The 12,080-nt window shown below is 39.4% G+C and overlaps 1 protein-coding gene across 1 annotated transcript in view; it reads right to left on the reverse strand.

Moving 5' to 3' along the window:
• The window catches only part of CHD7 (chromodomain helicase DNA binding protein 7), an 81,902-nt gene that overhangs the window by 53,031 nt on the left and 16,791 nt on the right, over window positions 1-12,080 (reverse strand). Inside the window, exon 2 of the mRNA XM_072151840.1 lies at window positions 10,025-11,839. Coding sequence (XP_072007941.1) covers window positions 10,025-11,668 — 1,644 coding nt within the window. The 5' untranslated portion in view covers window positions 11,669-11,839. The remainder of the gene's footprint in view (window positions 1-10,024; window positions 11,840-12,080) is intronic.

A 12,080-nucleotide genomic window follows, 5' to 3' on the forward strand; every position in this document is an offset into this window, starting at 1 on the left:
CGCACCCTGGCCGCCATTATTACCCCTCTTCAGGATATCACCTTGTGAGTTAGCCAACCAAACACCAAGACCTGCGGCAAACCCTTCATTCATGGATGACGACAAAAAAAAGCAAAAAAAGCAAGAGCAGAACAGGGGCCATCAGAAAGATGTGCAACCCTCAAGACGCTCAATGACCTAGCGCAGAGTTCAGTAAGGACATAGAGACCACAATGAGAATGCAATATATCAAGATGGTGTTCCATAGGTGCAGCCAAAAGTGACCACGACCACATATGACAAATGTCCTCCCCCCGACGTCCCGGCGCGCACCTTTCCTTTGAATAATGGCTGCGGCCATGTAAATGACTTTGCAGTAGGAGAAGCTCAGCAAGGATTAAATTATTTCTACTCCCACCAACTGCTCGTCAGCACGGATGTAATTATGGGGAAGTCTTTGCTAAGCGACTCTCCTTAACCCATGGACGGGCGAGAGGAGTGGTGCCAAACAACCGCGCTCTCGTCACCTTGTTAAACCCAGAAAGGGTTAATCCTATCTGAGCCGGGACAGCTGCTCCTGAATTTAATGTTAAAATGAGATTACGTGATTAAGTAACCAAAGCTTGATAAAGGAGAAGCCATGTTTTATGACAACGACGTCCCTTCAAACTTCTTAATGGCCAAAATTTGTAAAAGGGAGATACATACGGCCACACAAACATATAGTGCGTGCTTGTGTAAAAATATATAAAAAATAAATATTTTATTTGATTCAATTATATCCAGATTTTATTTTATAAATCAAAATGATACATTTTTCACTTTTCATAGACAGGGGAATATTAATTAATTAATTAATATTAGTACTGTACACAACAGCACAGGAAATTCTATAATTAATATAAAAATAAAAAAGGAACCTGCGGTGTTAATCTCGATGTCTGGTCTAGTTTTTAATTTAAATCTCTGCTTTTTGTAATTTTTGGGAGTCCAGGGGGCGGGGCTACTCGGGAAGTATATCCTGTATAACACTGCATACAGAGACTGCCATCCCCATGGACTTCTAAGCGGAGAATAAAAAGTAATTGAATTTGGCCCTCAAAATAATGGGAAGAAGCCAAGACGACATTTTTAATAACACCAAAAAAGGAGAAATGTTTATATGACAGATGAATAAAATTTCAATGCCTAGATGAGAATATATACCCTTCAAATCTGCCGCAGGACTAGATTGGTCTTTTCCAAATCTGCCTTGGCCTACTGTGTGTCATATTGCTACATCTCCCCTTGTTTTTAGCTTCCTTGCAGCACCCCCTCAGGATAGATGAGGGATTACACCTTATCAATTCAAGGCAAAATGTGCTCTTCCTATAACTCTGAGCAAAACAGGTTCCCCATAGCAAGAAATACTGCCCTCGGGTCAGGAGATAATCTTTAACGCTCCACACCCCTCTCACACTACTCCCTACTACTACTCTATATAAAAGATATTTTATAAATCTTGAACAGGTACATGTGCAGATTAGTAGGTTTGGCACAAATTGTGGAGATTTTCAGTCATCGAATCTAAATATTTTCTGATCCGATTTGGACAAATCTTGTATAGAATGACAAAACATAAAAGTCTAACACGTCCATTAAAATGTCTAAATTTTAATGGACTTTTGATGATTTCAGTTTTACCCATGTCCATTGTTTTACATGGACAAAAAAAAAAAAAAAAAATTTAAAAGGGAAAAAAAAACCAAAAAAAAAAACGGAGAGGCAGGATCTTTTTATTAAGCAAAAAAATTAATTAATTAAAAAAAAATAAAAAACAAATCCTACCCAAAACCTACCTACCTGCTCATTTCTAATGTTGACGTCAGTAAAAGGGCAATTAAAAAGCAAAATACCCCCTCTGTATATTGTCCTGCAAGGGCTAAAAGCACTAGGGGAGGCCAACGCTGGACGCCAACCTGTAAAGATTTTTTTATTTTCAGACAATTACAGGTATTAACTTTTAAAAGGACTCCGATGACTAATAGCGATTTGTCGAAACACAGAAAATGTTACCATGGTCTCCAAATTAAAAATGTAAAAAGGTATAGATTGCATGCTCTTGCGGTGACTAATTGTAGCCATTCATTTAAGACGACTGGCAGCTCACACACACGTCACACAACACGGTGATCGAGTTCTATACCAGGAACATCCTCCAGCTAACAAGCGGCAGCCATGTGCATACCTGTGCTTTATGTTCACCTCACATGGCAGGATGCAACGCTGATTCATGTGCTTTAGTAAACATGGGTGGAATAAAGACCAAATGTTCACTTCAAAAGGGATGTTTGCACTCATTTGCCTATTCTGCCCCCATATATCAGGGAGTGGGTATATGCGAGCAGAAATATCACATTGCAAGAAGCTACCAGAAGCCGCAACGGAAAGATGGCTGGTGGGATTTTGCTAAAATTGAAAAGAATTGTTTGTTTGGAAGCTGAAAAAGAATGTGAAAATCTCGAGCTGCCAAGAAAGTGGACATACCACACAGCGAGAAGTTAATTAGTTGAACGTTCGCCCAAACCCACGGATGTGTTGCATTCTGCGGAGAACGCCGTCCTCAAAATGTTATTGTTTTTTGTTTATTTCCTTGGTGGAGAAAAACAAGATATCATGCGGAACAACCTACCATTAGGATGTTTACATATCCTGTTTACCAGCGCCAGCCTGATAGCAGGTCATGTGATCGAATGCACAGGTAGGGATTATTCACATGAAACAAGCGAAGGCTACAGGACTCAATCGACCAGGCAATGGCTATAGGGCAAACCCTACTGCTGAGTGATGTTGTGTGATGACCCCATTAAAAACCGCTGAATCACCAGTGAACGTGACGTGCTGCCATCCTGCCCAATGCACATGCTGCAACTCCAGGCAATATTATAGATCAATGACAAATTGTGCCATGGGAATCCATGGGATATATTAAAAGGAGCAAAATACTGTGAAAATATCTTAAATCGCAAAAGGCCGATTGTCCACAGACAGACTGTCAAACCGTACCGTTTTGGTAAGAGTTTGCCCCATTTCTGTCCTAGTGCCATCCGTTTTAATGGTTCTAGTGTCATCTGCATTGCGTCAGATTTTCACATCCGAATTTTAAATCCATCAGGTACTCGAGTGCACAAGACTTGGATCAGAGTAGTAGTACCTGCTGCCTTGTCTCAGCATTCAATGGACCAATCAAATATTTTATTTATTAAAAAAAAAAAAAAAAAACACCTTCTGTGGGTCATGTGTTTTATAGGGGTGTCCAAGATCATTTATTACATTTCCTGGATGAGCCAATAATTGAAAAATAAAAAAAAAGATTAAAAAGACATCTCTGTGTATCGCATTATGATTAAACTTTGCTTCATGGGCTACTAATAAGAGGAGGCCACTTGCTGATCTAATAAATTCTGGTGATCTATCACTTATCTACAGGCAGATTCTCTTCCGGCAGATGTGCATCTGCCCTTCGTAGAGGGAGGAGAGTCAGTATAGACGGACACACGAGATGCCTGCTCGAAATCTGCTCTCAGAGGCCTCAGCATAGAAAGGGTGGTCTCCCCTCCCGCCCACCTTCTAACGAGCCATCTTCATTCAAAATTTGAAACCTCTGGTAACAGGTCAGGTGACTTCAGCACCCACCAAATCAGAATGCAGTTGTTGACTTCCATTGTGATGCTAATAGGGAGAACTAGCTATAACCGGCCTGGTGAGCAGATAATGAATGGCACCAATTACTCTCACACCGTCACAGTACCTGAGATGGAGGACTCATCCAGAGGTCTTCATGCTCAAGGGCAAATAGTCCCTTATGTATGTGTAATGGAGAAGAAGAGTGAGATAGATAAGAATCCCACATGTGAGGATGCAGAGGGTTTATATATCATGTGGAAACCAGGACACGCTGATAATGTATGAGGGAAACACTCAACCGTAAGACATCAACACAAGCTGGAGAGAGGACAAAAAGTGTCCTCCATGAGACAACTAGCAGTCCAGTTCTCCAACATTCAGGTTTGCATGTAGCGGGGGGATAACAGGCTCATCAACAGGTGACCACCACAGACAGAAAAAAGTTAGCAAAACACTTAAGAATGAAAAATTTTGCCTCTCATCACAATGGGTTTTAGACTTATGTTGAAGAAAGCTCCCATGTAATATATCAAGCTTATGACATCTCAACCAGTCTGGTCAATAGAGTCATATTTATAAGAGTATCCCTCCAATCACAACCCTCTGTTCATTTCCAAGCCTTCTATGAGATGTTTACATTGGAATTATTGTTGGATGTAAAACATAAATCTAATGGAAGGTTCCAATGTTTAGACTTCCTATCGGGGTGGCTATGTAACAATTCAGCCCACCAGGGATTTATTATGCCATTTTGGCATCGGGAAGAAACTTGATATGATCCAATTGGCATCAGTCTTATAGGATGTTTTGGCCTTCCTCTCGATCAACACTATTAAACTTCTAGTTTGGACTTGATGTATCAATGGTCCAGTAAGTGAATGGGACCTTGATATTAGCTTTTGGTTCACTTAGGAGAAATGGTTGTTATCAGGTCAACCCACAACTTAAAAAAAAAGTTTTAAACCCCTTTAAAAAACAGGACAATGGTCACATTCAAAAACCCTTAAATATGGGCCAAGAAATGATCAGAGTCATGTATAATATGCTCACAGTGCATTATAGTATAATATATAGTATACATAGTATAGCTCTGTAGTATAGTATACATAATATAGCTCTGTAGTATAGTATATAGTATAATGTATAGTACAGTATAGCTCTGTAGTATAGTATATAGTATAATGTATAGTACAGTATAGCTCTGTAGTATAGTATATAGTATAATGTATAGTACAGTATAGCTCTGTAGTATAGTACAGTATAGTATATATAGTATAGCTCTGTAGTATAGTATATAGTACAGTATATAGTATAGCTCTGTAGTATAGTATATAGTACAGTATATAGTATAGCTCTGTAGTATAGTATATAGTACAGTATATAGTATAGCTCTGTAGTATAGTATATAGTACAGTATATAGTATAGCTCTGTACTATAGTATATAGTACAGTATATAGTATAGCTCTGTAGTATAGTATATAGTATAATGTATAGTACAGTATAGCTCTGTAGTATAGTATATAGTATAATGTATAGTACAGTATAGCTCTGTAGTATAGTATATAGTATAATGTATAGTACAGTATAGCTCTGTAGTATAGTATATAGTATAATGTATAGTACAGTATAGCTCTGTAGTATAGTACAGTATAGTATATATAGTATAGCTCTGTAGTATAGTATATAGTACAGTATATAGTATAGCTCTGTAGTATAGTATATAGTACAGTATATAGTATAGCTCTGTAGTATAGTATATAGTACAGTATATAGTATAGCTCTGTAGTACAGTATATAGTATAGCTCTGTAGTATAGTATATAGTACAGTATATAGTATAGCTCTGTAGTATAGTATATAGTACAGTATATAGTATAGCTCTGTAGTATAGTATATAGTACAGTATATAGTATAGCTCTGTAGTATAGTATATAGTACAGTATATAGTATAGCTCTGTAGTATAGTATATAGTACAGTATATAGTATAGCTCTGTAGTATAGTATATAGTACAGTATATAGTATAGCTCTGTAGTATAGTATATAGTACAGTATATAGTATAGCTCTGTAGTATAGTATATAGTACAGTATATAGTATAGCTCTGTAGTATAGTATATAGTACAGTATATAGTATAGCTCTGTAGTTTAGTGTAGTATAGTATAGCTCTGTAGTATAGTACAGTATAGTATAGCTCTGTAGTTTAGTGTAGTATAGTATAATGTATAGTACAGTATAGTATAGCTCTGTAGTATAGTATATAGTATAATGTATAGTACAGTATAGCATAGCTCTGTAGTATAGTACAGTATAGTATAGCTCTGTAGTATAGTATAGCTCTGTAGTATAGTATAATGTATAGTACAGTATAGTATAGCTCTGTAGTATAGTATATAGTATAATGTATAGTATAGTATAGCTCTGTAGTATAGTACAGTATAGTATAGCTCTGTAGTATAGTATAGCTCTGTAGTATAGTATAATGTATAGTACAGTATAGTATAGCTCTGTAGTATAGTATATAGTATAATGTATAGTACAGTATAGCATAGCTCTGTAGTATAGTACAGTATAGTATAGCTCTGTAGTATAGTATAGCTCTGTAGTATAGTATAATGTATAGTACAGTATAGTATAGCTCTGTAGTATAGTATATAGTATAATGTATAGTATAGTATAGCTCTGTAGTATAGTACAGTATAGTATAGCTCTGTAGTATAGTATAGCTCTGTAGTATAGTATAGCTCTGTAGTATAGTATAATGTATAGTACAGTATAGTATAGCTCTGTAGTATAGTATATAGTATAATGTATAGTACAGTATAGCATAGCTCTGTAGTATAGTACAGTATAGTATAGCTCTGTAGTATAGTATAGCTCTGTAGTATAGTATATAGTATAATGTATAGTATAGTATAGCTCTGTAGTATAGTACAGTATAGTATAGCTCTGTAGTATAGTATAGCTCTGTAGTATAGTATAATGTATAGTACAGTATAGTATAGCTCTGTAGTATAGTATATAGTATAATGTATAGTACAGTATAGTATAGCTCTGTAGTATAGTACAGTATAGTATAGCTCTGTAGTATAGTACAGTATAGTATAGCTCTGTAGTATAGTATATAGTATAATGTATAGTACAGTATAGTATAGCTCTGTAGTATAGTACAGTATAGTATAGCTCTGTAGTATAGTACAGTATAGTATAGCTCTGTAGTATAGTATATAGTATAATGTATAGTACAGTATAGTATAGCTCTGTAGTATAGTACAGTATAGTATAGCTCTGTAGTATAGTACAGTATAGTATAGCTCTGTAGTATAGTACAGTATAGTATAGCTCTGTAGTATGGGCACAGCGTGGTCCGGCACAATGCTGATGAGGTGAAAATTTACAACATTGGTGGAAACAATGCCACAAAACTCCCCCCGACTCATATGTGATCAAAAGTAAAATTTCTGCTACATAAGAAGCGTCAGTATAACACAACTTATAAACAAGAGCGGCAATACTTCCGGGGCATGAAAAAAGCAGAGCCCAATTTCTTTTTTCAGGCAGAATGTTCCCATAGAAAGATTTCTTCACCAATATCTTATGATAGAATGATCTCTTCATCGATGTCTTAGGCAGTAAAGTGGCCTCGGCCCAGGCTTGCGACCTCAGACCCAGTTGGTTGGAATGAAGCTGCGATAGATTGTGCTGAATGAGAGACTCCGTTGCACTGACATTTTACAGCAGAAATAATGGTGATCAAGTGCTAGACATAAAACAGATGTCAGAGCGTCTGTTAAAACGATATAAAAAGAAGTAGTAGCCCCCTCTCTCCGCTCTTAGAAGTCTGGGCAAGTCTCCCAGCGCTGCGCAGCGAGCCCCACCTCCTTACAAAACCAGGCAGAAGATTTCTTACAACTTCACACAAATACCTTGTGTTTGGTAACCACCTGAAGAGCTTCCTTACCCAAGGATTAAAATAAATAAATAAATGGTAGACATTTTTATTTCTGCGCTCCACATTTTCATCACTGGGATCCTGTGGTTTTGAGGCAAGGGAAGAAAAGTCGCAGAAAAGTCTTCAGCATCAAGTAGCAATTTATGTTCCAGGAAAAACAAATAATCATTTATTCCAGAAGCTCAATGGGCGGCAATGTGTGCAGAGAGCATCTTAGGATTCTGGGTTTATATCCGAGCAGGCTGGAAAACTGGCCACTTGTCATCACTTTTACCTTGGTCAGCCATAACCTCACACGTGGAGGACTAAGCTACTGCGATTCTAGGCGCTACTATAGCTAAAGTAAAACCATCTTGCAGGGTCTATGTTCTAGAAAAACATGGTATTGAGTCTTGATAGGCTGCGTTCATACGTAGGATTTGCTTTGCGTTTTACAAAATACAAAAGCTGAGAAGAGGAGATGTGCCCAATTACATTGCATACGTCTTTTGTGCCCATAGACTTCCATTACAATTCAGTTATAATAGCAGGGGGAGAGAGAAAAAGGAACAGAACCTGCTGAACACAGGTGTGAACTGAGCCTAACGGGGTCCCCCACATTTTCATCCATTTAGATTTATATTGACATGTTTTTAGCCTGGGCCTTATGAACAAGTACTAGTTTCAGGACCAAGTATCAGTTTCATTGTGAAATTGGGGGCGGGGGGAAGATTAAAAAGTAGGACCATTGAATATTTTTGTCAAACTGGTAGACTAGCAAGAAATTATGGTTTATGTATCACAGCCATATTTCCCCACTATTGGTAAGAGCCACCAGAAAGCCCCTAAACCAGGCAGTCAATTTTAAAAGGGGAAACAAATAATATTATGTAAAATCACTGACTTTGGAGTGGTGCAAGTGTAACTTCACATTCTGACTCACAACCCACCAAGTGGGGGTAGCAAGAGCCTTCACACACTAGCCACCTGCCTGCAGCCTGCAGCATGTCTGTCTATGATCCAAAATGTAGCTTTCTCTGAACAAAAAAAAAAATAGGAAGGAGTAGGAAGACACAACTACCATTGTTCCTTGTAAACTTGACACACTACACAGGAAAAAAAAAAAAATCTTTCAAAAAGAAAAAAAAAATCATTTTTCTTTCAGTCATACAAAAATGTCTGGAATTTCCTGGGGCCTTATCCCAAGATAATATGAATGGGAAACCAGGCTAAAAATAAAGCAGACAACCATTTCGTAGAAACTTGATAAAAACGGAGCTATTTACAAACAGTCTAAGAGGCCGTGTCACACATCTGATTGCATTATCTATCAGAGCCAAAAAGTTATATTTATGTTGGGAAAATGTCTTCGCGTGGTTCACATGTGGTCTGAGAGCTTCAGTAATATTCCACCATGCGCAGGATAACCCCATAAACCCTGAGTGTAACAAGTAATTGGACTGGTTTTATGCAAACTATAGTTCGAACTCGGAACAAGAATGTTCTCATTGTCTACAACTGTCACCAAAATGATGAGATCATCCACAACAGATGCCTGTTGTGTATAGTTAGACGATGTCACTGCTGAACTTGCATGCCAGTAGCTCCACACAATTCTGTGTTCAACAAGCAGGCGGTCCTAAAATACCCATGAAAGTCCTAAACTGTACATGTATGGTCAACTTTACAGTACTATACTACAGCCACGTTGTATGGGATGAGGGAGGAAGCCAAAGAATGGCCACATAAGGTCAGACTCTCTATCCAGAAATTCAGTTCTGGTCCAATTGCTGCCCGTGTTTGCTGATCCAAACTTCTTATAATAGTCTATTGGGACATGAAAAATACAGACGTCACCAAGATGACACAAGTGCTATCCACATGAGGTCCAAATTTGCAGATCGCTTGCTAGATAACAATCACGTGACCCTTGAAGAGGTTGGGACAAACTAGTGACATCATTTGGCTTCCTTATGTTTTGGGGGGGATTTTCTGATGATGATCCCGACTGAAAACACTGACCATGGATCAGCTGATTGTGACCCAAGAACAGCAGTTCAAGCGCAAGAAGCTGTAATACATAAAGCTAGATTTTACTTTCCTATTCATTTTATACCAACTAAAATAGTAACCTACTGAACACAAAATGAACAATGAGATTTTACAACATGCAAGAAAAAAAAAAAAAAAAGTGCCCCAATTTCTTAATTTTTTTGTTCATCAAAGTTATAAAATAAAAGCTGCAGATGTTTCATAACCAAAACAATCGCGATACAGCTTCCTGTTGTTGTATACGGCTCCGTCTCCTCTCAAAATCAGAGTAATGTGCACAAAGCAGGAAGTTGGGGAGCTGGGTTCTGTGAAAGCCGCACATACCAGCAAGAACAAGAGAAAAGAAGAGCAACAAAACACAACAGTCAAAGTACAAGGTGTTCTCAGAAACACTTACCTGATGGACAGGCACTTTCTGGGGGGTACTCTGAGGTGACTGGTGAAGCGATGTCCATGGTTGGTGATGAGAATGTGACGGCGGTGAAGACTGATGGTGCATAGCTGGATGAGGCTGACAGTTTGCCATTTGCTGCTGAAAAGATTGATGACCCGGATGCTGCTGTCCAGACATCATCCGTTCTTGTATTGCCTGTGGATCTGCATGGCTAACTCCAGGACAGCCATTTGGTCTCATATGCCCACCCATCTCCCTTGGTGTTGAGGACATACCTATGAATGTCTGACCCTGCGGCATGTTTCTGGGACCCATGTTCCTTTGTCCCATACCCATGCTGCCTGGGGGCTGGTGACTTGGTGGATGGGGCATATTTGGGTAACTTCCAACATCCATAGGTATCCCCGCGCTGCCAGGCCTAACTTGAGGCGGAGGGGTGCCAGCTGGATTGCTCATTGCTTTCAAAGGAGACATGGGAGGTGGAGAAGCATAGGTTCCCTGAGGCTGTGAAGGATGCATAGTTTGTGTGTTCATTTGGTTAAGCGAGCCGCTAGGATGAATTGGTTGCTGGTGCATCAGTCCTTGACTATTGTTTGACGGAAACCCCACAGCATTTGGGTATCTAGGTACAGACGGAGTCATTGGAGTGTTGTTAGTAAGGCCTAAATTCTGATTCATCCCTGTATTATTAACTAATCCCTGATTAAGGTTACTATAAGGATAACGGGAATACTGCCCTGAGTTGTTTAACGTAGGAGAAGGTACAGTCTGGTTTCTAGAATTAAAATTAAGGGACTGTGGCCTAACTGCACCCTGCTGAGGAGTATTGGGAGAAAATCTAGGACTGTGAGCAACAGATTCTCCATGTAGAGTAGTGGGGGGATGGTGATGAAATTGCTGGACCGGGTGACGTAGCGAGGGGCCCATGTTGGGATTTTGTTGGGGTACGTGAGACATATGACCAGGTCCTGCAGTCCCAATGAAGGGATTTCCTTGATTAAGACCATCTTGTCCTTGTGAAAACTGGTTCATCCTCTGTGACTGTAGTGGACCGTGCTGTTGCATTGAGAAATCTCCCCGAACCATGTAGTTACCCATTTGTTGAACATGTTGAGGATGAGAAGGACCTTGAGGTCCGGAAGGTGTGGGTGCTTGCTGCTGTGACTGCGGCTGCTGGTAAGGTGGCCTTATCTGGTCAGGCACCTGCACTGCCCTGGGTCCCCACATAGAACCACTGTCTACAAATGACGGCCCATGCCTTTCATTCTGCAAACCAGGATACACACCCATTTGGCCACCACCATGGGGGACCTGAGATACAGAAGTGTTGTGATACTGTGAATGTGGAGAGGCAATCCCATTCCCAGGAGTGTTAGCCATCATTCTGTTCGGCTGGTCCATCATGTGCATTTTCTGTTGCTCATACTGGTTATAGTGATCAAAATGGGTCAACTTCGCTTGGTTTTGGCTGCTGGGATTATGGTGGAGTGGAGACTGCAAAGAACCAAAACCCTGATCCATTGGCATCTGCTGAGCCATGGAGTTGACAGAGTTTTCAGGATAGCCACATTCACCAAGGCCCTCCAATCCTTCGCTGAACATATTACCATCTTCCCCAAATAAACTCATCATGCCGGGATCCGCCATTTTGCTTCCGCACACTGCTCTTTGGAGCCACGAGCGCGAGATTGTGCTTCACCTCACAAAGAGAGGTGTTTGTCCTCAGAGCCGTTAATCCTTAGTTAATCTCTTTCATGTCATTCCATATTGTCTTAATTCTCTCGGACCATGCAGCGTCAGGGAGACTGAGGTCTGTTCCTACAAAACAAAATAAAAAAAATCTGTTAGAAATAAGGCAACTTGTAAGTTATAAACAAAAATGAACCGTTACAAAAGAAACACACATCAATGAATGGGGCTTTCAAGAGCACAGAAAGAAAAAAAAAAGTTCTAAAAACTTAAAGCCACCGACGCCATACAACATTCATTTGTTGGGTGGAACAGAACAAAAGAACAAAATGCAGCCGTAGCATCAGCTGCCACAGCAGGCGGACAGATG

The sequence above is a fragment of the Engystomops pustulosus genome, chromosome 5 (assembly GCF_040894005.1).
Source record: "Engystomops pustulosus chromosome 5, aEngPut4.maternal, whole genome shotgun sequence".
NCBI lineage: Eukaryota > Metazoa > Chordata > Amphibia > Anura > Leptodactylidae > Engystomops > Engystomops pustulosus.